Here is a 27,927-nt window from a genome sequence, read left to right on the forward strand (position 1 = left end):
AATTGCAAACGGATAAAAACATTTGCAGGATTATTGCAATAACCTGCAGTTTCATAAGAGTATATACTTAAAAATAGATAATTAAATGAGCAAATTAAATGAATTTGGATATGCGGAAGGTATTAAAAAATGAATCTAAGGAGCCGCAGAAAGGGGGGGAAGGAAGTCAAACTCTGAAATGTTAAATTGATTGTAAAACTAACGAAAAAACATTTAAACAAAAAACATTAAAAACTCCTTGATACAGAGCTGCCTTCAGATGTCATCTAAAAGTCATATAGATTATCTCTTTGACATCTGATGGGAGGGCGTTCCACAGGGCGGGTGCCACCACCAAGAAGGCCCTCTGCCTGGTTCCCTTCACTTCTCATAGAATGATAGAATTGTAGAGTTGGAAGGGACCCTGGCGGTCATCTAGTCCAACCCACTGCAATTCAGGAATCTCAGCTAAAGCACCCAGTGAGGGAACTACCAGAAGGCCCTCGGAGCGGGACCTCAGTGTCTGGCCCTCCATGATTCGATGAGAAGTGAAGTTACAGGGACTTATGGAACCTCCAGCCCCAAAGTCAGTCTACCCAGATTCCCTTTGGTCACTGTGATAACAGGAAACTGATCTAGATAGGCCACTGCCCTTGACCACCAGCACTGCTCATATGTCCTTATTGCTCCCACTCCCTTTTTTGTTGTTTAGTCGTTTAATTGTGTCCGCCTCTTCGTGACCCCATGGACCAGAGCACGCCAGGCACTCCTGTCTTCCACTGCCTCCCACAGTTCGGTCAGACTCATGTTTGTAGCTTCGAGAACACTGCCCCACCATCTCGTCCTCTGTCGCCCCCTTCTCCTTGGGCCCTCCATCTTTCCCAACATCAGGGTCTTCTCCAGGGAGTCTTCTCTTCTCATGAGGAGGCCAAAGTCTTGGAGCCTCAGCTTCAGGATCTGTCCTTCCAGTGAGCACTCAGGGCTGATTTCCTTCAGAATGGAGAGGTTGGATCTTCTTGCAGTCCATGGGACTCTCAAGAGTCTCCTCCAGCACCAGAATTCAAAAGCATCCATTCTTCGGCGATCAGCCTTCTTTGTGGTCCAGCTCTCACTTCCATACATCACTACTGGGAAAACCATAGCTTTAACAATACAGACTTTTGTCAGCAAGGTGATGTCTCTGCTTTTTAAGATGCTGTCTAGGTTTGTCAGTGCTTTTCTCCCAAGAAGCAGGCGTCTTTTAATTTTGTGACTGCTGTCACCATCTGCAGTGATCATGGAGCCCAAGAAAGTAAAATCTCTCACTGCCTCCATAGAATCATAGAATCATAGAGTTGGAAGAGACCACAAGGGCCATCGAGTCCAACCCCCTGCCAAGCAGGAAACACCATCAGAGCACTCCTGACATATGGTTGTCAAGCCTTTGCTTAAAGACCTCCAAAGAAGGAGACTCCACCACACTCCTTGGCAGCAAATTCCACTGTCGAACAGCTCTTACTGTCAGGAAGTTCTTCCTAATGTTTAGGTGGAATCTTCTTTCCTGCAGTTTGGATCCATTGCTCCGTGTCCGCTTCCCTGGAGCAGCAGAAAACAACCTTTCTCCCTCCTCTATGTGACATCCTTTTATATATTTGAACATGGCTATCATATCACCCCTTAACCTCCTCTTCTCCAGGCTAAACATGCCCAGCTCCCTTAGCCGTTCCTCATAAGGCATCGTTTCCAGGCCTTTGACCATTTTGGTTGCCCTCCTCTGGACACGTTCGAGTTTGTCATTTCTTCCCCTTCCCCGTCCTTGTTTCTCCCCATCCCTAAATCTTACTTTAAAAACTTTTTTACCTCTTGCAACGGCATTAGGACCCAGCCGCCCCATTCTGAATCATGCTGAAAAACCAGTTTGGGATGAGTCCAGGCTGTACGCCGGCATCTTGGAACACCCCAGAGTTGCTGTTTTGTGTCTTTGACCTCCTATTAGGAGCAGGCGAGGCCAGAATTAGTCCTCACGGTGGGGCCGGATGGGCTCTTACGTTGGCGATGAGGCGGCTCTGCCTTCCGAAAGGTGAGTCCGAAAGGTGATTCGCAAGGGGATCTCAGAGGCAGAGAGTCTGCTCTGTGTGCAGAAGGCTCCTGGTCTAATTTCTGGCATCTCCAGGTAGGGCCGGGGGGAAAAAACTCCTTTCCAAAATCCGGGGGGGGGGGGTGTTGCTGCTGGCCAGTGCGGGCGATGCTGACTTCGACCCACCTGTGCCCCTATTGAAACAGTCATTTCCTCAAAACCTCAACGGCTGAAAGCTTGGCATTGTTTTTAAGGGAAGGGGGCGTCAGTCAGTGGGCAAGGGAACCTGCCTTGCATGCAGAAGGTTCCAGGTAGATTTGGGAATGTCCCCGGGAGAGATGCTGCCGGTTGGTGTAGTAAACAACAGTGAGCTAAGTGGCTCTGACCAGGTAAAAACTGAATTCCTATGTTTCTGTGCCCTTTCCTGTTCAGTTTCCAAATCTCAGGGGTTCTTGGAGACATTCCCAAGGGAGGTTCAAAATAAGCCTGTATTATTCTATTTATTTATTATTATTATTATTATTATTATTTACTGGATTTATATATATACCGTCCTTTGTCGCAAGATCTCAGGGCGGTTTATAACCGCGACAGAGAAAAGAAGGCTTGGAAAAATAATAATACACTGCTTTGCGGGTTACAAGAAGGAATCCTCCGTCCCTGTTTCATGCTCCACACCTTACGGGGTTAATCACCATGCCAAATCCTGGCTCTGCAGAATTCGGGATGCCGTGAATATAAAATGTTCCACACCCGACATTCAGGACCCGTCCAAAGTGTCTTAGGGGCCAACACCCACGTCGTAGTGTCGACAGAGAGTCAGTCTGGGAAACCAGAGTTCGAATCCTCACTTGGCCATGAAGGACGTGGGGCATTCTTGGGTCACCTTGCGGCTTCTCAGTCTAACCGACCTCTTGGGTTGTTTTGTGAGGATGAAACGGGGAGAGAACCAAGTTCAAAGGTGTCACTATTAATATGCAAAGCCCTTAACAAATTGGGACCGGTTTACCTACAAAATTGCCTTAGCCCATAAACGCCCCTGGGCCAATTCGATCGGTGGAACTGGCGCTGCTGCATAATTCCTGTTCTGCATTTGCAAGATTTGATTGTTTAGCGTGTCAACTTTGAAACTCCCTGCCTATTGATATCAAGCGTCTTCACTGTAGTCTTTTGGGGGCCTGCTAAAAACCAGGGTTGGGCGATAATCTGGTTTCCCCCCATTTTTGCACAGGAGGCACACATCACGATTTGCAATATATTGCCAGGTCAAAAATTATGAAACCGATATCACAATATGGACTTCAAACTGGTTTTGAATGGTATCTCGATATATCTCCCAGCCCTACTAAAAACATTGCTGTTCAGGCAAGCCTACTCAGATGTTTGGAAAGTTGATGCAAGTTCTGTTTTTGGTCTATTTCCGTTTCAACTTTCTGAGCATTTAATTATTGTTGTGTAGAAATTAGATTATTACAGTGGTACCTCTGGATGCGAACAGGATCCGTTCCGGAGCCCCGATCGCATCCTGAAGTGAACGCAACCCGCGTCTGCATGTCTGCGCTTGCGCGGGTCGCGATTCGCCGCTTCTGTGCATGCGCGTGATGCCATTTTGAGCCTCTGCGCATGCGCAAATGGCGAAACCTGGAAGTAATGCGCTCTGTTACTTCCAGGTCACCACGGAGCGCAACCCGAAAATATTCATCCCAAAGCATATTTAACCCGAGGTATGACTGTATACTAAAGTAAATTTCACTTCCAGTGCTCCGCCCACTATTGCCTCAGGCCCCGCCCACGACTGACTTTTGGCCTCTGGGAGGTTCCTCAAAAGGGATTGCGGCCCTCAGGCCTGAAGAAGGTTCTCCGCCCCTTCCATAATACAATGGTGAGTCTTTCAGGTGTCATGAGACTCCCTTTTTGCTGTGATGTGGTTTTAGCTGACCGCAAGCTCAACCGTGTGATGAAGCAGCAAAAAAGGCTAATGCTATTCTAGGCTGCCTCAACAGAAGTCTATAATCCAGATCAAGGGAAGCAATAGTCTCACTCTATTCTGCCTTGGTCAGACCACACCTGGAATACTGTGTCCAGTTCTGGGCACCACAATTTAAGAAGGATGTTGACAAGTTGGAAGGTGTGCAGAGGAGGGTGACCAAGATGATGAAGGGTCTGGAAACCAAGAAGCCTGATGAGGAACGGTTGAAGGAGCTGGGTATGCCTAGCCTGGGAAAGAGGAGATATGAGAGCCATCTTCAAATATCTGAAAGGCTGTCACATGGAAGAAGGAACAAGCTTGTTTTCTCCTGCTCCGGAGGGGAGGACTCGAACCCATGGCTTCAAGTCACAAGGAAGGAGATTCCGACTCAACATCAGGAAGGACTTTCTGGCAGCAAGAACTGTTAGATAGTGGAACGGGCTCCTTTGGAAGGTGGTGGGCTCTCCTTCCTTGGAGATTTTAAAGCAGAGGTTGGGTGGCCGTCTGTCATGGATGCTGTAGTTGAGATGCCTGCATTGCAGGGGGTTGGACTGGATGACCCCCTGGGGTCCCTTAAAGGTAAAGGGACCCCTGACCATTAGGTCCAGTCGTGGCCGACTCTGGGGTTGCGGCGCTCATCTCGCTTTATTGGCCGAGGGAGCCGGCGTACAGCTTCCGGGTCATGTGGCCAGCATGACTAAGCCGCTTCTGGCGAACCAGAGCAGTGCACAGAAACGCCGTTTACCTTCCTGCCGGAGCGGTACCTATTTATCTACTTGCACTTTGATGTGCTTTCGAACTGCCAGGTTGGCAGGAGCAGGGACCGAGCAATGGGAGCTCACCCTGTCGTGGGGATTTGAACCGCCGACCTTCCAATCAGCAAGTCCTAGGCTCTATGGTTTAGACCACAGCACCACTCACATCCCTAGCTTAATGGGTAAAGGTAAATGATCCCCTGACCATTAGTTCCAGTCGCGGCCAACTCTGGAGTTGCGGCACTCATCTTGCTTTACTGGCCGAGGGAGCCAGCGTACAGCTTCCGGGTCATGTGGCCAGCAGGACTAAGCCGCTTCTGGTGAATCAGAGCAGTGCACGGAAACACAGTTTACCTTCCCACTGGAGCAGTACCTATTTATCTACTTGCACTTTGACTTTTGCTTTTGAACTGCTAGGTTGGCAGAAGCAGGGACCAAGCAACAGGAGCTCACCCCGTCGCAGGGATTCGAACCAACGACCTACTGATCGGCAAGCCCTAGGCTCTGTGGTTTAACCCACAGCGCCACCCGCGTCCCTCTGGGGTCCCTTACGACTCTACAATTCTGCTTCTATGTATGTGAATGGTATCTGTTTGTGAGCAGGGCGTGCACGTCTATCTACTCTTGACTCTGGCCTCGTCTGCCGTAAAGGAGCGCAGAAATAAATAACACACCACACATGCTCTGGGACGCTCTCGTCCTTGACGATTTCATGTTTTCTGTAGAGAGGTCTGGCCAGGAACTCTTTGATTAAATTGTTCTACAACAGACACAACACTCCCTCTGCAAAATAAACCACATTTTGTCTCTCTGGCCGCTGCTGTTCCTGGGACACGACGTCAGCCAAAGAAATCTCTGCCTTTTCAATGTGCAAATGCGTTAGGACCTGTTCGACTCGTCCAGAGAGGAGGAGGAGAAGGAGAAGGAGGGGAGCGTGATTCATGTCTGGGAGGCTCAGCGAGTCACGGATCACCGATCTGGCATGAGGTGTTTTGCAGCCACCACAGAGTCAGGCTCACTTTCGTTCAGTGCACTCCCCTGGTGAACCAGGAAGAAACTAGCCTGGTGAGGAACGGTTGAAGGAGTCAGGTGTGGGAAAGAGGAGACTGAGAGAGGAGGTGCGATTGCCATTTTCAGATATCTTTTTTTTAAATCAATAATAATAATAATAATAATAATAATAATAATAATAATAAAATTTATTTATATCCCACCCTCCCCAGCCGAAGCCAGCCTTAGTGTGGCTAACAACAGTAAAAATAACACAGCATTCTAAAATCAATTCATTCTAAAATCAATTCAGAATCAAATTGATGGCAACTATTGGGCTAGAGTGCTATGAGGATTATAGAAGGAGGGGGTCAGGCTGTGCCTTGGCCAAAGGCCTGGTGGAACAGCTCCGTCTTGCAGGCCCTGTGGAAAGATGTCAGGTCCCGCAGGGCCCTAGTTTCTTGGGACAGAGCGTTCCACCAAGTCGGGGCCACTACTGAAAAAGCCCTGGCTCTGGTTGAGGCCAGCCTAACCTCCCTGTGGCCTGGGACCTCCAAGATGGTTTTGTTTGAAGACTGTAAGGTCCTCCGTGGGACATACCAGGAGAGGCGGTCCCGTAGGTACGAGGGTCTTAGGCTGTATAGGGCTTTAAAGGTTAAAACCAGCACCTTGGACCTGATCCTGTACTCCACCGGGAGCCAGTGCAGCTGGTATCGCACCGGGTGAATGTGATCCCATGGCAAGGACCCCATAAGGAGTCTCACTGCAGCATTCTGCACCTGCTGGAGTTTCTGGTTAGTCTCAAGGGCAGCCCCACGTAGAGCAAGTTACAATAATCCAGTCTGGAGGTGACCGTCGCGTGGATCACAGTGGCTAGGTCAGGGCGAGAGAGATAAGGGGCCAACTGCTTAGCTTGGCGGAGATGGAAAAATGCCGCCTTTGTTATAGCTGCAATCTTCTCCTCCATGGAAAGGGAGGTGTCGAAGATTACACCCAAACTCTTATCGGACGGCGCTGACACTAATTGCGCCCCCGCAAGAGATAAATTTTTATTGTTTTCTTTACACAGTCGTTTTACAATACATTAAACCACATATGCACTTTTAGCTCTGCTGAGCTTGCGACTTCCCTCCTTCCCTTCAGCAGGTATCCCTTATTCTCTCCCGTCGTGTATTTTGATTTTTAACCTCATATCTATCTTATACATTGTAGGAGTTACTTCAGTCCTGCCAGTCTTTTTTAAATTCTTACAATTATTCTTTAAATACACAATAAATTTACTCCAACTTTCCTGGAATCTCTGATTGTCCTGATCCTAAATCCTGCCTGGTCAGTTTGGCTAACTCCGCATTTTTCATCATTTTCGCCTGCCCCTCCGCAATGGTAGGAACTTCTTGTAATTTCCAGTTTTTGGGCCAGCATATTCCTTGCCGCCATTTTCAGATATCTTAAGGGCTGTCACATGGTCGATGGAGCAAACTGGTTTTCTCCCGAGGGTAGGACTCGAACCGATGGCTTCAAGTTACAAGGAAGGAGATTCCGACTGAAGAATTTTCTGACAGTAAGAGGAACAGTGGAACAGACTCCCATGAGAGGAGTCTTTTTTGGAGGTTTTAAAGAAGAGGATGGATGGCCACCTGTCATGTATGATCTAGTTTTAGCCTGCATCGCGACAGGGTTGGTCTAGATGACCCCAGGGTCCCTTCTAACTCGACGATTCCATGTACAAATGTCTTTGTGGCCGAGTAAGACTCCCATCTAGCCTACAAGCAGACAGCCAGGCACCTCTCAGAAAGTTACAAGGAGAGACTTTCCCCTGTCCTGAACGTGTGGTAAACTGCTCCTGAATCTGGAATCTCCATTTAAGACATCTCATGACTAGCAGCTGGTCAGTGAATTTCTCTCATCCCCTTGTGGAACTGTATAAGTCGCAAGTCGCCACCCACATCTTGTGGCCTGGAGTTCCACAAGTTTCCCCTCCTTGTCTGAAGGGTTTCTTCCTTCTGGGCAGTTTCGTCAAGGGACTGCATCCTTAACAACAAAATAAATTTTGAAACCTGTCTATCAAATGCTAGGATAGCATGAGAGCATGAGACGCTGAACCTCAAGGCCACGAGTTCGAGCGCCGTGTCGGGCCGAAGATTCCTGCATTACAGGGGGCTGGATTTAGATGAACCTTGTGGCCCCTTCCAGCTCCACGATTCTACGATTCTAAAACCAAGAGGTCAGCGGCAAAGCCTTGCTAGTGGAAGGGAGCTTCCATTCTCAGGAGCAGTCTACCTTTCTGAATCGCCTGGCGCTGGGAACAGGCGATTCAATCGAAGGCCGGGCGTTTGACTGGCCAGCGTGGGAAACAGGATTCCTGATTGGCTAGGCCTCTTGGCCCCAATCCAGCAGGGCTGCTTGTCCTTTCAGGTTCACCTTGCGCTCGATAACTCAAACGCCGTGCCAGGATCCGCCTCTCATTGCAGAGCTGGTTTTTTGCATAGTTTGTGCAGAGAGCGCCGATCCATCGGCCCGGTTGCTACGGGAGCAAACAGCCTCTCCTCCTCCTGGGTGTGGCGCCCGGCTGCAAAACCAGCCCTGCGGTGAATAGTTAGCATGAGAAACCTTTGGGGATTACCTGGAGCAAACTTTCTCTCTTCCCAGTTCTTAACCTCCTGAGCTACTCAGTTGGGCAACCGGTAGTTCCTGGAGGCCAAATTCATTTGGAAGGTAATTCCTGACGGCTTAGGCTTCGTTCTAACGCATCACCAACTATTATTGACGTTAATTATCACTGTTGTTGTTTTAAATAACATTTCTGCTGTTGCACGGCGGCTGTGTTTGCAGAGAATGAGGAGGCTGGTCTCTGCCCCGAGGAGCTTACAATGAGCGGTACGATGCAGGAAGGGGAGGGAAACCGAGGCAGGGGTTGTTGACAGGGGGAGAAGGTGCAACTGCTTTTGCACCAGAGAGCAGGTCTGCTTGGCGCTGGAGCCCAAAATTTGACGACAGAGAGAGGAAAGAGGGCGAACCTGCGGAGGTCAGGGCCAGATTTAGGTTTGATGAGGCCCTCAGCTACTGAAGGTAATGGGGCCCTTTATATGTCTAGCTGTCCTTTGTCAACAACAAATTGCTGCTGTTTTTTGTGTTGGATATATGCTATATGGTAATTGATGGAGCTAATAGGTATCTAAATCCATTTGCACGTGTTGCCCTGCAACCAGTCCATGCAGAATGTAGGCATCCTATATATAGAAAGGAGCAAACCAGTGATATTTTAGGGAGCAGGCGAGCAGGCGGGGCCCATGACTTACATCTTGGGAGCCTGTTGTTGTTTAGTCATTTAGTTGTGTCCGACTCTTCATGACCCCCTGGACCAGAGCATACCAGGCCCTCCTGTCTTCCACTGCCTCCCGCAGTTTGGTCAAACTCATGCTGGTAGCTTCGAGAACACTGTCCCACCATCTCGTCCTGTCATCCCCTTCTTGTGCCCACCATCTTTCCCAACATCAGGGTCTTTTCCAGGGAGTCTTCTCTTCTCATGAGGTGGCCAAAGTCTTGGAGCCTCAGCTTCAGGATCTGTCCTTCTAGTGAGCACTCAGGGCTGATTTCCTTCAGAATGGAGAGGTTGGATCTTCTTGCAGTCCATGGGACTCTCAAGTGTCTAAAGAGTCTCAAGAGTCTAAAGAGTTTGGGCTCGTCCGGGATTGTGTAGGCTTAGGAGCCTACACAACACAAAACACGGTTGCTGTATGCAGGTTTTATTTTATTTGTTTTTTATCTTATATTTTGGAAATGTACATCCAGTTCCCCCCCCCCTTTAAATTGTTTGGGGGCCCCAAGAGGGTGGGGCCCTAAGGTATAGCTTGTTTAGCTTATATGTAAATCTGGCACTGTTGCAGAGGAATAGGCAGCGATTTCAGTGGCGTGTGGGTTGGGACGGGATAATTCTTTCAAATCAGAACCAGTGAAGGCAGTGAAGGTCCTATGTGAGTGTCTGGAGGCGGCTGGAGGGTGGATGGCAGCTAACAGATTGAGGTTGAATCCTGACAAAACAGAAGTACTGTTTTTGGGGGACAGGAGGCGGGCAGGTGTGGAGGACTCCCTGGTCCTGAATGGGGTAACTGTGCCCCTGAAGGACCAGGTGCGCAGCCTGGGAGTCATTTTGGACTCACGGCTGTCCGTGGAGGTGCAGGTCAATTCTGTGTCCAGGGCAGCTGTTTATCAGCTCCATCTGGTACGCAGGATGAGACGCTACCTGCCTGCGGACTGCCTTGCCAGAGTGACATATGCTCTGGTTATCTCTTGCTTGGACTACTGCAATGCGCTCTACGTGGGGCTACCTTTGAAGGTGACTCGGAAACTACAAGTAATCCAGAATGCGGCAGCTAGACTGGTGACTGGGAGCGGCCACCAAGACCATATAACACCGGTCTTGAAAGACCTACATTGGCTCCCAGTACTTTTCTGAGCACAATTCAAAGTGTTGGTGCTGACCTTTAAAGCCCTAAACGGCCTCGGCCCAGTAGACCTGGAGGAGCGTCTCCACTTCCATCATTCTGCCCAGACACTGAGGTCCAGCACCAAGGGCCTTCTAGCAGTTCCCTCATTGTGAGAATCATACTTCGGATCCCGAACGCCTCCATTTTGGAACGTTTCGGCTCCCGAATGCCCAAAACCCGGAAGTAAGCATTCTGGTTTTTGAAAGCTCCTGCAACCAATTAGAAGCCGCACCTTGGTTGTCGAACATTTTGGAAGCCAAACGGGCTTCTGGAACAGATTACGTTTGACAACCAAGGTTTGACTGTAAATAATATTCATAATGAATAGTCACATCCATCTAAACACCAACCCACATAAGTCTCTCTCTCTCTCTCTCTCTCTCTCTCTCTCTCTCTCTCTCATTCACACACACACACACACACACACACACACAGACATCCCCTCCCCTTTACACACACATTCCGACAAGCTCAGACATCCTTGGACAGAAGGGTTCTGGGTGCAAAAAGTCACAGCCATCCCCACTCAATTTTGACCAAGCTTCTTTGGAACTCAGCACCAAGACGAAATTCTGCGGAGACGTCTGCAGGACTAGGCTGTCGACCAATCTCTCTCTCTGTGTGTCACAGGTTTAAGAAGGAAGCCGCAGAACCTCTTTCTCCCGAACGGGGAGACACCACCGATGAGGCCGTGAACATCAAGGACATGGAACTGAAGGAGGAATGGCAGGATGATGAATTCCCTCGGTAAGCCGCGTGCCGGCGGGTGTCCCAGGGAGGAGATGGAGGAACGGAGCCTCCATGCCCAAGAGCAGTCTATCTTAGAGGCTGCTTCTCTTTTCTAATGCAACAAAACGACAACACCACAAACTGACTTATAAGTATAAAACCAAATTTACTAGAATAATAGCTAGAATAGAGATAGACTTGTAACCATTCAAGCAACAAACAAACTCAGGTGCCATGTGCGAGACAAAACCTGGATATACTGTAAACATAGAGTGGATAAATGTACAACTGTATCTTAACAAGTTACATGAGCAATAAACGTTATACAGACTGGATAAATGAACCGTTCAACAAGTAGCGCAAGTCCAATCCAGGAATGGCAACCCCGTGCCGCCACAATGGCAAGGGTAGCACACTGGAGAACATGAAAAAAGTTTTTCAAAGCTGTTTTTCAAAGATTGAACTGGATGAGATGTTCTTCAATGGGTCTTGAGTTGGAAACGCAAAGCCGTGTACAGTCATATCTTGAGCTGAATGTGCTTCAGGTTGAGCGCATTCGAGTTGCGCTCCGCGGCAACCCAGAAGTAACGGAGCACGTTACTTCCGGGTTTCGCCACTCGCGCATGTGCAGACGCTCAAAATGACGTCACGGGCATGTGCGGAAGCAGCAAAACGCGACCCGCAGATGCGCCGTCGCGTCTTACGTTCCGTTCGGGATGCAAACAGGGCTCCGGAACGGATCCCGTTCGCATCCCGAGGTACCACTGTATATGGATCAATCACAGGAAGGCAAATCAAAGCCCTGCCCTGGTGAGAATAACGCAAGTGGACAAAAGGAGACCTGTTCTCCGGATATATTACAGGTTTCGCTACACACTTCATGAGTCCGAAAAGCCAGTCATACAAAACGGTTTGCTCAGGATAAAGAAAGTATTCACAGGCACAGCAACAGGTTTCGTTCCATTATTAATAGTGTCACCACATTTCATACTTTGTGTATACAGTGGTACCTCGGGTTACATACGCTTCAGGTTACAGACGCTTCAGGTTACAGACTCCGCTAACCCAGAAATAGTACCTCAGGTTAAGAACTTTGCTTCAGGATGAGAACAGAAATCGTGCTCCGGCAGCGCAGCGGCAGCAGGAGGCCCCATTAGCTAAAGTGGTACTTCAGGTTAAGAACAGTTTCAGGTTAAGAACAGACCTCCGGAATGAATTAAGTACTGAAATTTTCACTCTATAAGACGCACCAGACCACAAGACACACCTAGTTTTTGGAGGAGGAAAACAAGAAAAAAAATATTCTGAATCCCAGAAGCCAGAACAGCAAGAGGGGTCGCTGCGCAGCGAAAGTAGCAATCCCTCTTGCTGTTCTGGCTTCTGGGATAGCTGCGCAGCCTGCATTCGCTCCATAAGACGCACACACATTTCCCCTTACTTTTTAGGAGGGGAAAAAGTGAGTCTTATAGAGCAAAAAATACGGTACTTAACCCAAAGTACCACTGTACTTAACCCAAGGTACCCCTGTATACCCTTCTCTTTTCTGCCTTGCAGGCCTCTTCCAGAGGAGATCTCTGAGGAGGATCTGGAAGAATCCAGTTCGGAAATGAGCCCAGGTAAGAGACCCAACAGGTGGCTGCTTGGCTTTGCAGGAGTAGCAGGGGGTGTGTGTCTTCCTTCTGGCCTGTGGTGGCCCCTCTCTAGCCCCCCCCCCATTGGCAGTGCCTCTGTTTGACCTCTCCATGGGCCTAAATCACAGAATCATAAGAGTTGGAAGGGCTCTCCAAGGCCCATCTAGTCCACCCTCCTGCAATGCAGAAATCTTAACTTTCAGGCGGCCATCCGACCTCTGCTTAAAAGCCCACCATGAAGGACAGTCCGCGTTCCACTGTTGAATGGCTCCTCCCGTCAGAAAGTTCTTCCTAATGTTTAGTCTGGTGTCTGGTGAAGCTTCCATATGCAGAGGAAGTCTATCTCGGAAAACACGCAAAGAGAGTAGCTTTCATAACTTGCCTGTGGGCTTCCTCCCCCCCTCCCAATTTTTTTTTATTGTTAGGTGGGCTTCCCCAAGTCCCCCCTATCTGATTTTCATTTCACCTCATCTTTAGCAGTTTACATATATCATAATTTCTAACCATTTTTTAAATCACGCTTACCATAAAAATCTTCACATTTTATCACTTACAAATAATACTGTTTTAAAATACACTAACCCTACAGCCTATATCCACTTCCAAAGCAGTTCTAAGATTTAAATATTAACATATTTTATCAGATATTCTTTAAAATTCTTCCAATCTTCTTCCACCGTCTCTTCTCTCTGGTCTCGGAGCCTCCCAGTCAGTTTGGCAAGTTCCATCTAGTCCGTCATCTTCATCTGCCATTCTTCGATAGTTGGTAAATCTTGTTTCTTCCAATTCTTCGCTAGTAATATTCTCGCAGCTGTTGTGGCATACAGAAAAAAAGTTACATCCTTTTTGGGGATTTCACCCCGCACTGTACCAAGTAAAAAGGCTTCTGGTTACTTAATAAATGTGGCCTACTGAAGGCACCTGGTTGGCCACAGAGAGATATAACAGGATGCTATCCTAAAAGGCTATTTGATCCACATTCTTCATATTTTTCTTTCAGTCCTTCTGCTTTCCACTTTTTAGCTAACAAAATTCTAGCTGAAGTTGTGGCATACAAAAACAGTTTGACATCTTTCTTGGGCAATTCCAAACCTGTTATTCCAAGAAGAAAGGCCTCTGGTTTCTTAATAAATGTATATTTCAACATTTTGTTCAACGCCGTCGCTGGTATTTAGAATTAGATTGTCCCTGTGACTGGAAGATGTATTTTGATATATTTTGATATCATTGCTAACGCAGAGCTGGGAGGGAGTGATGGAAGCAGGGACTCTGTTTCGACTGAAGGAACAATATGTATATAAATGTGTTTACAGTCTTATCTACAGCGGCAATTCAATGATTCTGTATCAAATCATTGAATCAATGTCTTTCTGCATGCCAAGCAAGCGTCCGGCCTCTGACCTCTGATTCGCCCCCTCCTTCTCCTCCTGTGCCCCACACCAGTCGCCCCCAACACCCTAGAGCTGTGTGGTCGACGGCTCATGAAGAAAAGGCTCCCAGCCCCAGATCTCAGCTCGGTGAAATCTGGAGAGGGGCTGGAAGCCACACCAGAAGGCAGTTTGGACATCAACGTGGACGAGCTGGAGACCCCGTCCGACAGCGAGCTCCAGGAAGGCTCTGAGAACGGGCACGAGTTCGAATGGGAAGGTGAGGGGCCTGGGTTCGAGGTTCTCCCAAGGCGGGCGACACCCCAGGGAGGTGGGCTCTGCGTGGGAAGGGGTGGTCTGCCAGAACGGAAAGAGATTTGTTTGCGCCCCGAGGAGTCTAGGAGAGGGGGAAAAGAGAAAATAGGCTCATAGAATCCTAGAACAGTAAGTTGGACGGGACCCCAGCGGTCATCTAGCCCAACCCGCTGCGATGTTTGGGAAACGCTGTCCCAAGAAGCTGTCCAGCTTCTGCTCGGGCGTTTCCAGATCCTTTGCCTGACATTGACCCAAATTCGGTCCTCCCCCCCCACCCCGGCTGCCCTGTCCGATGTGCACAGATGATCTCCCCAGAGCCCGGAGGGTGGAGGGCAACTTGCCTGAGAAGTTTTGCAGCGGTCGCGTGGTGGACATCAAGGGCCAAGACGGGCGCAAGTGGCGGATTTTCCTGACGGACGAGCGGGAGCAGAAAGTGGACCTGGGTGCCGTCGAGCCCTACAAGAAAGTCATCTCTCACGGAGGTAAGGAATAATGCCAGTGTCAGGAGTGCGTGCGTGCCCTGAGCCCGGCTCTGCCCAGAGAGGGTGGGGTATAAATAATTTTTTTAAATTATAATTATTATTCCTCCCACCGTTCCTCTGCATCCAGGCAGAGGGCCTTCTCGGTGGTGGCACCCGCCCTGTGGAACGCCCTCCCATCAGATGTCAAAGAGATAAACAACTACCTGACGTTTAGAAGACATCTGAAGGCAGCCCTGTTCAGGGAAGTTTTTAACGTGTGACATTTTGGTGTATTTTTAATCTATGTTGGAAGCCGCCCAGAGTGGCTGGGGAAACCCAGACAGATGGGCCGGGTACAAATAAATTATTATTATTATTATTATTATTATTATTATTATTATTATTATTATTATTATTATTATCCAACCTGTCCGGCACCATGTGGCAGACACAAATCAAAGTGTGACCGGTGACCCCTTCCTCCCAAAGGATTCCCAGCTGACCTCTCCCCTTATTCTCTTTCAGGCTACTTTGGAGAAGGCCTGAATGCAATCATCATGTTCGCCTCGTGTTACTTACCTGACAGCTCCATCCCAGATTATCCGTACGTCATGGAGAATCTCTTCAGGTGAGAGCCACCTGGTCCCTCGAAACTGGGTGGGAAAGAGGGATTTCACCGGTGCCGTCGACTGCTGGGGATGCCACTATTCTCGGTTAAATGCATTTTTTTTACATTTTTATTTATACTTTCCAGATTTATACAATTCATTAATTTTCAATCATTTCAACATTTCAATGCTCGACTTCCTTTCCCCTCTTTCTGCCGTTCCTTAAATTTATTTTTTAATCTCTTCTGCATATCCAAATTAATTTAATTTGCTTGTTTATTTATATATATACTCTTATGAAACTGCAGGTTATTACAATAATCCTGCCAGTGTTTTGATCTCTTTGCAATTTATCTGTAAACATTCAACAAACCATTTCCATTCTTTGATAAAAAGTTTGTTATCTTGATTTCTTATTTTTCTGGCAAGTTTTGCCATTTCTCCATATTCCGTAAGTTTTTGTATCCATTCTTCCTTTTCTGCTTCTTTCCACTTTGGGGCAAGTCACATTCTTGCTGCTGTAGTAGCATACATGAATAAATTTCTACGCAATTTGGGTAGTTCTGTCCCTATAATTCCTAAAAGAAAAGCTTCTGGGTTGGTTTGGTTTTTTTAAACAAACGTTATTTGAAACATCCTTTTCAATTCATTATAATATACTGTATATCATTTCCCGGTAACTTTACTACAAGACCACCACATATGATAAAAGGAACCTTCTTTCTCTTTACATTCCCAACACTTTTTTGATTTCGATTTAGACATTTTTGCCAATTTTCTCGGTGTTAGGTACCATCGATATATCATTTTCATATACAGTAATTTTCTCTTAAACCATAAAAGGCAACGGTAAAGGACTCCTAACAGTTACCGTATTTTTCGCTCCATAAGATGCACCTGACCATAAGACGTACCTAGTTTTTAGAGGAGGAAAGGGGGAAAGCCCAGTTTTGGGGGGATCAGCTCAAAATTGTGCAGCTTTTTTTACAAAGGGGGAAACCCCTTTTTTTTGAGGATCAGCTCAAAGTTGTTGAGCTTACTTTGCAAAGGGGGAAAATCTTGTTTTTATGGGGTTCAACTCACAGTTCTGCAGCTTCTTTAGGAAAGGAAAGGGAGCCGTTTCTACAGTTTCCAGACAGATAATCTAATCAGCCAGTCCCATGTCGCTGGGGAAACAAATAGCCTCCATCTGCAGAACATTCAACAATGGAGGCCTGGGCAAGGGGGCAGAAAGGGAGCCAGCAATCGACCACACATTCGCTCCATAAGACGCCCAGACATTTCCCCTTACTTTTTAGGAGGGAAAAAGTGCGTCTTATGTTGCGAAAAATATGGTAAGTCCAGTGGCAAACGACTCTGGGGTTGTGGCGCTCATCGCGCTTTACTGGCCGAGGGAGCTGTAAATTTTATACCCATATTCCACAATCTCTCCCATGCTTCCATGTCTATATTATGACCGATCTATTATCCGATGTATCTATTGCACTTTTGAAACCGGCTCTGACGTCCCTGTCCTGCATCAAACCCCAGGTACATCATTGGGACTCTGGAGCTGATGGTCGCCGAAAATTACGTCCTGGTGTGTCTGAGTGGAGCCACCCCCCGCAGCCAGGTGCCCTCCTTTTCCTGGATCAAGCAGTGTTACCAAACCATCGACAGACGGTGAGCAGCATTGGCTCTGAGCCTGTGTCCCCCCCTTTTTTCTTTTTATTAAAGATTTTCTTGATTTACAAAAGTGTGTGCAATGTCTCTCGCTCTCGGATATTTTCCCCCCCATGTAACATTTTTACAAATCAGTTTCATTTGTTGAGACATTAGGAAGAAAAGGGGGAAAGAGGTGGAGGGGGGGGGAAGATGGGTGGGGGTGTGGCATAGCTGTCAACCTTCCCTTTTTTTGCGGGAAATTCCCTTATTCCAGCGCCATTTTCCGCTGCTATCCCGGATTGTTAGATATCCCGTAGACAGATATCCCAGGACAGGTGAGGCTGCTGATCCCTTATTTTCAAATCTGAAAGTTGACAGCTATGGGGTGTGTTGGGTGGCAATGTTTCTATTTTACTTACCATATGTAAGGTTTGGTGTCAGCGTTGCTTGTGCAGGTTCTTTGCCGTTCGCTTGTGTTCCTTTGGTGGTGAGAGAGGTTGGAGTTGGCCAAGATGTGGTTGTTCATTTGTGGTTGTTTTTTGGTGGTCTTTGTTTTCGTGTGTGAGTGGGGTGGGTGGGTGTTTTGGATCAGGTTAGCCATATTGATTCATATGCTGTTGGTGGGTTTTTGTCATTGTCTTGTTGGGCTGTGTATGTGATGAAAGGGAGCCGTACCAGGGTGACGCAGGTGGCATTGTGGGTTAAACCACAGAGCCTAGGGCTTGCCGATCAGGTCGGCGGTTCGAATCCCTGCCCGCGATGGGGTGAGCTCCCATTGCTAGGTCCCAGCTCCTGCCAACCTAGCAGTTCGAAAGCACATCAAAGTGCAAGTAGATAAATAGGTACCGCTCCAGCGGGAAGGTAAACGGCATTTCTGTGTACTGCTCTGGTTTGCCAGAAGCGGCTTAGTCCTGCTGGCCACATGACCCGGAAGCTGTTTGCGGACAAACGCCAGCTCCCTCGGCCAGTAAAGCGAGATGAGCGCCGCAACCCCAGAGTCTGTCACGACTGGACCTAATGGTCAGGGGTCCCTTTACCTTTACCTATACCTGGGTGAAGGTGTCTTCTTATATTTGTCCCTATGTCAGTTTCAGTTTATTGGTTAATTTTTCTAGTAGGGCTGTTTCCCATACTATTTGGTCCACGCTTACTCCTGACAGACCCTGTGTGTTTTTAAAAGGATCTGTGTTCCAAACAACTCCAAATATTACTAAGAGAATAAAAAATCAGCCTGGCTGGGTTGATCAGCAAGTTCTCTTGCCCCAGACAGAGCAGGCTTGAGCTCTGTAGCTCCAAGGAGCAGGACTAATAATAATAATAATAATAATTAATAATAGGGACATGGGTGGCGCTGTGGTCTAAACCACAGAGCCTAGGCCTTGCCAATTGGAAGGTCAGCGGTTCGAATCCCCGTGACAGGGTGAGCTCCTGTTGCTGTCCCAGCTCCTGCCAACCTAGCAGTTCGAAAGCACACCAGTGCAAGTAGAGAAATAGGTACCGCTCTGGCGGGAAGGTAAACGGCGTTTCCGTGCGCTCTGGCACTTATCACGGTTCTCCATGCGCCCATAGCGGTTTAGTCCTGCTGGCCCCATGACCCGGAAAGCTGTCTGCGGACAAACGCCGGCTCCCTCGGCCTGAAAGCGAGATGAGCACCGCAATCCCATAGTTGCCTTTGACTGGACTTAACAGTCCAGGGGTCCTTTACCTTTACCTATTAATAATTTGGGCGGCTTCCAACCGAATATTAAAAACAATACAGCGTCAGACATTAAAAGCTTCCCTAAACAGGGCTGCCTTCAGACGTGTTCTAAAAGTCTGGTAGTTATTTTTCTCTTTGACATCTGGTGGGAGGGCGTTCCACAGGGCGGGTGCCACTATCGAGAAGGCCCTCTGCCTGGTTCCCTGTAACCTCACTTCTCGCAATGAGGGAACCGCCAGAAGGCCCTTGGCGCTGGACCTCAGTGTCCAGGCAGAACGATGGGGGTGGAGACGCTCCTTCAGGTATACAGGACCGAGGCCGTTTAGGGCTTTCAAGGTCAGCACCCACACTTTGAATTGTGCTCGGAACCGTACTGGGAGCCTATTATTATTATTATTATTATTATTATTATTATTATTATTATTATTATTAATACAACACCCTCTTCAAGGAGTTCAGGGCAGCAAACAGATACAAAGTCTAAAAGCAAAGTGAAAACACTGCTCAAGGTGCCATATGAATCCCGTCCCACTTTGGGAATGTTCCACTTTGGAACTCCCCGCCTATTGACGCCAGGCAGGTGCCTTCACTGTACTCTTTTCGGCGCTTGCTAAAAACATTTTTGTTTAGGCAAAGCCTGTCCGGACATGTAGAATGTGGGTGGGTGTTTCGACCTGATTTAGTTCATTGCTGATCTTCTGAACTTTTAAAAGAGTTGTTTTTATTTTATTTATTCTATTTGTAAGGGTTTTCCTTTTCATAAGCAAACGGTGTATAAATTTTATGGGGGGAAATGAATACATTTTAAAACTACATTCTACAAAGAAAAAAGATTGCAACTAAAGCAGTTCTGGCTGATGTTGCAGGGGGTTATATATATAATTTATTTGGTTTTTCTGATTAAGATTTTACAGTTATATATCCAACATACAACATAGAAACAAGATTCCCAAGTCTCTTCTGAACTTCCTTCCTCCGCTTTGTGGGTCCTTTGGTTAATCATTTCCTCCTGCATCTTTTATAATAATCCAGATATTTTACCTCTTTCTTGTGTCCAAAAATTCACCATTAAACTACAATAGTTATTCCAATCCTACTAACGATTTTAACTGTTTACAATGGTTTTTAAGATAAATTATAAATTTCCCCCATTCCTTATTAAAATTTTGGTCTTCCCGATTTCTGATTCTCCCGGTCATTTTAGCCGTTTCGGCACAATCCATCAACTCCATCTGCTATTCTTCTCTGCTAGAGACTTTATCTTCTTTCAATCTCTGGGCCAATAACATCCGTGCAGCTGTGGTCACATACATAAATAGTCATTTCTGTTCCCTTAGGATTTCGGCACCTAGAATTTCTAAAAGGAAGGCTTCAGGTTTTTAAAAAAGTTGTTCTAAATATTTTTAAAACTCATTATACAGTGGACGCTCGGGTTGCGAATGTGATCCGTGCAGGAGGCACATTCGCAACCCGCAGCGCTGTGTCTGCACACACGCGGGTTGCGATTTGGTCTTCTGTGCATGCGCAAAGTGCAATTTAGTGTTTCTGCGTATGCGTGAGCGCTGAAACCTGGAAGTAACCCGTTCCGGTATTTCCGCGTTTCACCGCGTCCGTAACCCGGAAACGTGCAACCTGAAGCGTCTGTAACCCGAGGTATGGCTGTATATATAAAATGAGTTTTATGATTCTAAGGTTCCCCAGCCCCGTCCTGCATGAAAACATTCCCAAGATCTCAGCAACTCTTTCTTCAGATCTGGACGTGAATTTACGCTCCAGAGCTCTGAGCAATAGTCTCACAACGATCCGGTCTTCCGAGATGCTTTCTTCTCGCCAAAGGTCACGGTTGGGCAGGATTGATCCTGAACCTTAGGCTGAAGCCAAATTGTCGCCCAGATCTCCATGACGCCTTCTTGCAAAACCTGCTTTTCAAGTCCGCTTTCCCCACCTGCTGACTTTACTACAAGTCCAAACAATAAATAGTTCAGATAACTATCTGGGACTTTCCCCAAATGCCAGCTGGGCTTTCCTGGCGCAAAATTTATTGCCTCCTTTCGCTGCGCTGGATGGCGGATGAAATATACTCAGAGTCGCAAAGTGATTTCATGCTCTTTATTCAGCTCATAGTGGTGAGGAGGAATGAATGAATGAAAGTCCCCTCAAAGTATCTGCTTTATATACATTATTTACACAATGGGCTGCACATGATTGGCTAATTCCGGAATTCTACTGTAAGCCAATCAAGTTGTGGATTCACTTCTATCTGGAGCATGATTGGGTGGTTCCTGCCAACCAATCATACTGCTGCATTGTTCTAGGACCAATCAGACTGCTGCATTCTGAATCCTATTATTCTAGGACCAATCAGACTTGAGGGTCATCTAGCCCAACCCCTTGCAAGCAGAACTATGCAGCTGGTCCCACAAAGGGCTCAATCCTGCAACCTTGGTGTTATCAGCACCACAGTCTAACCAACTGAGCACTGTTTCTTTTTTTTAAACAACAACGACACATGTTTTCACACCAGAGGCTAGCCAAAAGGAAATTAAGTTCATTTGCCAATTTGCAGATAATCTTGTGGCGGGGAGTTCCACCAGTTAAACAGTGCCTTAAGTTCCTTTGGATTTTTTTTGCGACAGGCTCCGGAAGAACCTGAAGACGTTGATTATCGTCCATCCCACTTGGTACATCAAAGCGTTGATGGCGGTGTTCAGACCTTTCATCAGGTAGGCTGGCCAATTATTATCATTTTATTATTTACTGCATTTAAATCTACTAAATCTCACCATCGCACCACCCCATTCTGGCATCCGACAATTGGGGAAAAGGGAACAGGTTACATCTAATTCTCCTAGTGTATCTTTATCAATTTAACCAAATAATCTGTTTGCCGGTTCCCATATGGTAATACCAGATTGTCCTTTTGTGGGTGTGTGGGTGTGAAATGGAACCCATGAACTAACATCCCCCCCTATATATATATATATATATATATATATATATTACATTTATAGGGACGCGGGTGGCGCTGTGGGTAAAAGCCTCAGCGCCTAGGGCTTGCCGATCGAAAGGTTGGCGGTTCGAATCCCCGCGGCGGGTGCGCTCCCGCTGCTCGGTCCCAGCGCCTGCCCACCTAGCAGTTCGAAAGCACCCTAGGGTGCAAGTAGATAAATAGGGACCGCTTACTGGCGGGAAGGTAAACGGCGTTCCGTGTGCAGCTCTGGCTCGCCAGATGCAGCTTGTCACGCTGGCCACGTGACCCGGAAGTGTCTGCAGACAGCGCTGGCCCCCGACCTCTTGAGTGAGATGGGCGCACAACCCCAGAGTCTGTCAAGACTGGCCCGTACGGGCAGGGGTACCTTTACCTTTTTATATTACATTTATATCCCACTCTTCATCTGAGGATCATAGGGCAGTTTACAGAATAATAATAATAAAACCAAAAAACCAAAAACTATATGTAGTGATATTGGGAAATCTTAGTATGTTAAAACTTTGGTTCACGCAGGAGAAAAGCATTGTGGGAGAGTTAAAACCGTAGAGTTCTGGGAATGTGTCCCTGGTCTCTTTAATTGTAGAGACTCTGTCTTTAGAAGTATGAATCAGATTGCCTCCTCTCTGAGCAGGAAAGAAGATGTTATCTGATTTGTAAACTATAGCAGATAACAACAGACATAACAACAAACTCTCCCCCTCCTCACAAAAATAAATCGCCCTTTCAAAAGTCTGTGGAAGACTTTTGAAAGTGGATTGTGGAGCAGAAGGAATATGATATTGGTATGGTGGGTTTCACCCAACGAAGGAGATGGGTTCTTATGTAGGAATTTCCTCTGTGACGGGTCTGTAGACCGCAGCCAACCAAGTAGACCCATTAAAGTCAATGAACCTAGATTAGTGAAGCTTACGGATTGATTTCCTGGAATTTATGTATTGCTTGATTGTAAAAAAATGAAAATGAAAAAATGAATAGATATTTGGCTGCTGTTCCACTCTGCCTCTTGCTAATTCCTCTCACATATCCATCCGCCATGGGATGGATGGATGAAGAGGAATGGTGGGAGGAACGAGGCGGGAAACCCCCCAAGGGAAGAAGGCTCAGAACCCAGGGATTGGCGGTGGGACGGCGATGGGTGGTCAGAGGGAGAAGATGGGGAAGGGGAGGTGTTGGAAGCTGAAGAGGCAACAGGGCTTAGTGAGCGGGGAGAATCTGTGGCAGACAGCAGTCCAGAATCAGGAGAGGAGAGAGGCCAAGAAGCAGAGGTGAGTCTGTATGGTGAAGAATCACGGGTGTCTCTCTCTCTGGCTGCGACAAGCTCCCCTCTCTCCTGGTCTCCCAGGACTAGGAGACGCATGCAGAAAGAGGAGCAAAGGCAGACATGCCGGCGTAGTCTCAGATTGCTTTGGGAAGATTCTGGAGAGGAGGGGATTTAGGCAGCTGTGGCAAAGCAGGCACCTTCAGTCTCGGCAACTGCTTTGTGGGGGCAAGACCTGCCGGAGACAAGTTGCTGTGCTCCCTGCGCTGGGCCCGGGGGTAACCCGTGAAACGCGGTCCAGGACTGGTCCAGAATCTGCAGGTTCCGCTGGGAGTTGGTCCGACAGGGCCAAGGCAGGACACCAGGCAAGGAGAGGTACAGGATCTGGCATACAGCAATGTTGCTCCCGCAACCTGGGGCGAGGTCCGACAGCCTTTTATCTTTGTTGGGGTAGCAGCCGGTCCTGATCCCCCGGGCGACTTACCTCCCTGTCTCGCCTGAAGGCGAGTACTCCTCCTGTGAGTACTCAGGTCTCTCCTTCTCTCAGACCTCAGTCTCTGCAGCTCGGGAGACGCCGGTGGGTTACTAGACCCAGAGGCCGCCTCAGCCTCTCCTGACCCAACCGGTAGTGGAGCAGCTGTAAGTGATGGCCCAGCTGGAGGCAACAAGGGAATCCCCGCATCTGGAGCCAGGGCAGGCTCAGGCCCCTGACTCGGCCCAGCTGGTGCTTGTTGCAGGGGAGCCTGTGCAGAATGGGGCTCTTCAGGATCAGGCCTCAGACTTGGTTCAGATGATGCCTGAGGCAAAGGATCCGGTGCGGACTGAGACTTCTCTGGTTCCGAGTCCCAGGCCATCAAACTCCCTAGGCCTGACACTCCTGTGCCAATCCTGTTTTGCTAATCAAGAGTTAACTCTGGCTTGCTCAGTGTGATTTACTGCTGCCTCGCTCCTGCCCCTGGCTGCCCCTTTAGCTTCTCTTTCTTGAACCCTCTCTCTCTGCAGCTCCAAGTTCAGCCGGAAGGTGCAGTTTGTGGACAGCCTGGAGGAACTGGGCCACCTGATCCCTCTGGAGCAGGTCCACATCCCGGACTGTGTCCACCGGTGAGTACCTGGTGCTCCCACTCCCTCCGTCCTCACCTGGGTGCCTGAGGAGGCAGTGGAAGGAGGGGGCGGCTTGTTCCTTCAGCAGGTGGTTGCACCACCACCATGCCTAAAAGCAAACTTGGGTGGGTGAGCACCGAGGGGATAAAAGAGCGTAAGAAGCGCTGGAGGCCCATCTAGTCAGGCGTCCTGTGGCCAGAGGCCCCTAAGGGCCTAGGACTCGAGATAGACTGCGTCTGGACCTGGAGGTTCCATAAGAATGCAAGAGGAGCTCTGCAGATGGATCAGGACAAAGGGGGACCTTTCTGTTGGGATGCTTCCAAGGAAACGGGGGCAATTTGCAAGCCCCCAGCTGGGCGATCTCCGGTCCTTGGCTCAGCATGAAACAGCGCCCTGCAGCTTCAGAAGCCTTCAGAAGCTGGAGCACGCTCTAATCAGCAGAGTAAGTAACACTGCGCAAACAGAAGTGGCAGGAGACGGCTGTGAGAGCATATTTACAGGCAGTTTATTCCGCGTATATCAGGACAAAGGAGAAACATGTCTTCTCCCTTTCGTGTCCAAGAGCAAGCTGCAAAAGCAATAGCTATGCATACAAACGGAAGTTCCCAGCAAGCTGCGCTGGAGCGTAAACAGACATGCGACATACAACAATCCACACATCTGTGTTAAGGTGGAACGGAACATCGATATCCTAACACTTTTTACTCCAGAATCTTGCTCTCTTAGTGGACAAGTGCCCCAAAGAACCAAGGAATCCAGACAGACTGGACCTGGAGGTTCCATAAGGATGCTGGATCAGGCCCATCTAGTCCAGCATCCTTTCCCCACATTGGCCAAGCACACAGCCTGTGCGAAACCACCACCATGAATTTGCCCTGTCCTCTTTCGAAGCCCTCTAGGTTTGAGGGCCTAACTGCCTCCTGCAGGAGCGAGTTCCATAGATTAACTGAAATCCTTAAAAAAACAAACCCACAAACCAACCTGTCTTGCATCTCCTAACGCTCAGCTCTGTTGGTTGTCAGAAAAACTGAGGGATGGAATGGAGCGTTCTGCTAAAGGGAAGCCCTCCCTGCTGCCGCATTTTGTTGCAGCTCCAGTGTCTCCTTTCTGCAGGGAAATCTGACCCGTATCCCCAACAGTGTCCAATCCCACAATGCAATGGGGTTACTGAGCATAGCTGTCAACTTACAGATTTGAAAATAAGGGACCAGCAGCCTCGAAAATAAGGGATCAGCAGCCAAAATAAGGGATTTTAGTCAACCACCTGAAATACGAAGTTAAAAGGGACCAGATAATTTTGGAGAGCAGCGCCGGTTTTTAGCCCTTCGTTTCCAGAGGTTGCTGCTCAAGACACCAGCCGATGAAACACTGCAATTAAATAACTACAAGCAGCAACCACTTTTTGCACAAAACGAAGTCCAAGCTACGAAGATGCTGCTGCAGTTCTGTATCTTTTCTCTCGTGCTCCATCTGCAGCTCTCAGTTCCATCAGGCGGGGCGGGAGGAGGGGGGGGGATAGTGCCTGAAGTAAACCCGCAGATCAAACCATCTATGCCAGTCTACCACTACAAATCTGTGGGAGAAACGCTTGCGGTCCTTCTTCCACTTCACCACCTCTCTCTGAACTGCTTTCTCTATGGTTGCCCTCGCTCTCCTCTCAAGGCTCCTCAGTCCCAGTGGGGAGGGGCTCCCGGGGGCCGAGGCTGGTGAGAGGGGGCCGGAGGGGGGCGGGCCAGGCAGCCAAGCAACCCAGTTGGAGCCTCCCTCCTCCCTGGCTGGCAGGGAGGGAGGGAGAGGAGCTGCTTCCTTTGAAACCCGGGAAATTTAAGGGACAGCAGCGGGACACGGCGCTGGGATAAGGGACTTTCCCGTCAAATAAGGAACGGCTGACAGCTATGTTACTGAGGGGTGGGCCTAAGGGAGGCAGAGAAATAATATATATCCTTAAGCTGCGTACACACCATGCATTTCAAGCGCATGAATTCCCCCAAGGAATCCTGGGAACTGTTTACTCCTCTCTGCACTACAGTACCCTGAACAGACTACAGTTCCCGGAATTATTTGGGGAAAGCAATGTGGCGTTCGCAAAGCAAAGGAAGGATTGGACTCTGATTAATAAAATACACACAAGGCTTGACCAGCAAGACTCTGGGAGGAGTGCGTATAATAATTCCTCTCCACCCCTCGGCCCAGGTCGTTTTATTCACAAAAGAACTTTTTACACAGGGTTCGTAAGAACCAATCAGATTTCCTCTGAGCATGTCAAAAAACCCCACGTGGAACAAAGTCAGATCAGAAGAAATTCTTTTAACTACAAAGACAACTCTTGTTGTTGTTGTTGTTGTTTAGTCGTTTAGTCATGTCCGCCTCTTTGTGACCCCATGGACCAGAGCACGCCAGGCACTCCTGTCTTCTACTGCCTCCCGCAGTTTGGTCAAACTCATTCTGGTCTCTTCGCGAACACTGTCCCACCATCTCGTCCTCTGTCGTCGCCTTCTCCTTGTGCCCTCCATCTTTCCCAACATCAGGGTCTTTTCCAGGGAGTCTTCTCTTCTCATGAGGTGGCCAAAGTCTTGGAGCCTCAGCTTCAGGATCTGTCTTTCCAGTGAGCACTCAGGGCTGATTTCCTTCAGAATGGAGAGGTTGGATCTTCTTGCAGTCCATGGGACTCTCAAGAGTCTCCTCCAGCACCACAATTCAAAAGCATCCATTCTTCAGCGATCAGCCTTCTTGATGGTCCAGCTCTCACTTCCATACATCACTACTGGGAAAACCATGGCTTTAACTATATGGACCTTTGTTGGCAAGGTGATGTCTCTGCTTTTTAAGATGCGGTCTAGGTTTGTCATTGCTCATGCATGCATATCTGAGAGTAAATAAAGCAGGAATAAAAAGGAGGAATGCATTCAGCAACCCTGGAGGTCATAAACAAGTAATAAAGACAAGAGGAAGGATGGCAAGGAGATAGGTATCTTTATCACCTTCATGTGAAACTATTTCCAGGCCCTAAAATTAACACAACCAAGGAAGGGTACATCAAAGAAACTGCCTACTATCTTTATATACTGAGGATGCCTGATGAAGCAACTGGCCTGTGTTTCAGAATGCTTCTACGTGCCTGTCAGGTGTAGAGAAATCAGAGATCCAGAGGCTTGTGGGATTTGATCAGAAATTATTGTCAATGAATTAAACCCAGTCAACGCAATGCTTTCATCGCAGACACAATGGCTTGATGCATATTTTATAATTCCTCATAGTAATCCCATCTGATCACTACAAAGTGAAATGCTTTAAATGTGTGTGGCGCTTTGGCAGTGTGCGCGATGCGTTTGTTCGGTTTAATATCTGAATGTCTGACAGCCCTTTCTGTTCCCTTTTCCTCCATCTCTTCCAGGCTCGAGCAAGCCAGGGTCAGTTCCCGGAGCTAACAAGACGTGAAGCTGGCTGGATTACTTAGCACCTTACGACAGTGTTTTATTTTTATTTTTTTAAGTATCAAATGCTGACAAGCACACACACTCACAGGTGCCTCCTTCCTTCCCTCTCTGTCGCTAAGACCCTCTTAGAAACTGCGACCTGATCCTGCTTCTTAAACATTCCCCTAATAATAATAATAATAATAATAATAATAATAATAAATAATTTATTTATACCCTGCCCATCTGGCTGGGCTTCCCCAGCCACTCTGGGCAGCTTCCAACAAAATATTAAAATACCGTAATACATCAAACATTAAAAACATTTCTTTAAAGAGGTTAAAAGGAAATGAAACTTAAGAGAGTTTTGTTCAGCACCTGAATTCGAAAAGGAGACAGATTCTGGGTGCTGCAGGGTCTAACTCTGTGTGGGACTGACATTGAATGCGGCCTAGTGTCTCTGAGCACAT

At 47.9% G+C, this 27,927-nt stretch overlaps 1 protein-coding gene across 1 annotated transcript; it reads left to right on the plus strand.

Moving 5' to 3' along the window:
* The first annotated feature begins 1,871 nt into the window (after positions 1-1,871).
* On the plus strand, positions 1,872-27,918 carry BNIPL (BCL2 interacting protein like). The gene is made up of 10 exons (XM_053368793.1): positions 1,872-2,038; positions 10,867-10,983; positions 12,520-12,581; positions 14,040-14,243; positions 14,581-14,760; positions 15,265-15,367; positions 16,878-17,009; positions 21,327-21,413; positions 23,943-24,041; positions 27,436-27,918. The coding sequence occupies exons 1-10, from the start codon at positions 1,995-1,997 to the stop codon at positions 27,467-27,469; spliced, it is 1,062 nt and encodes a 353-aa protein (XP_053224768.1). The 5' UTR covers positions 1,872-1,994; the 3' UTR covers positions 27,470-27,918.
* The last annotated feature ends 9 nt before the right edge of the window (positions 27,919-27,927 follow it).

Source organism: Podarcis raffonei, chromosome 16, assembly GCF_027172205.1.
Source record: "Podarcis raffonei isolate rPodRaf1 chromosome 16, rPodRaf1.pri, whole genome shotgun sequence".
Lineage (NCBI taxonomy): Eukaryota > Metazoa > Chordata > Lepidosauria > Squamata > Lacertidae > Podarcis > Podarcis raffonei.

What these genes read in the sequence shown, in the direction of transcription:
- BNIPL (XM_053368793.1), top strand. Translation starts at nt 1,995, where the DNA reads ATGGGCTCTTACGTTGGCGATGAGGCGGCTCTGCCTTCCGAAAG. An exon ending in GCACGAGTTCGAATGGGAAG is followed by an intron (nt 14,244 to 14,580) that starts GTGAGGGGCCTG and finishes CGATGTGCACAG; the next exon opens with ATGATCTCCCCAGAGCCCGG. An exon ending in TACCAAACCATCGACAGACG is followed by an intron (nt 17,010 to 21,326) that starts GTGAGCAGCATT and finishes TTTTTGCGACAG; the next exon opens with GCTCCGGAAGAACCTGAAGA.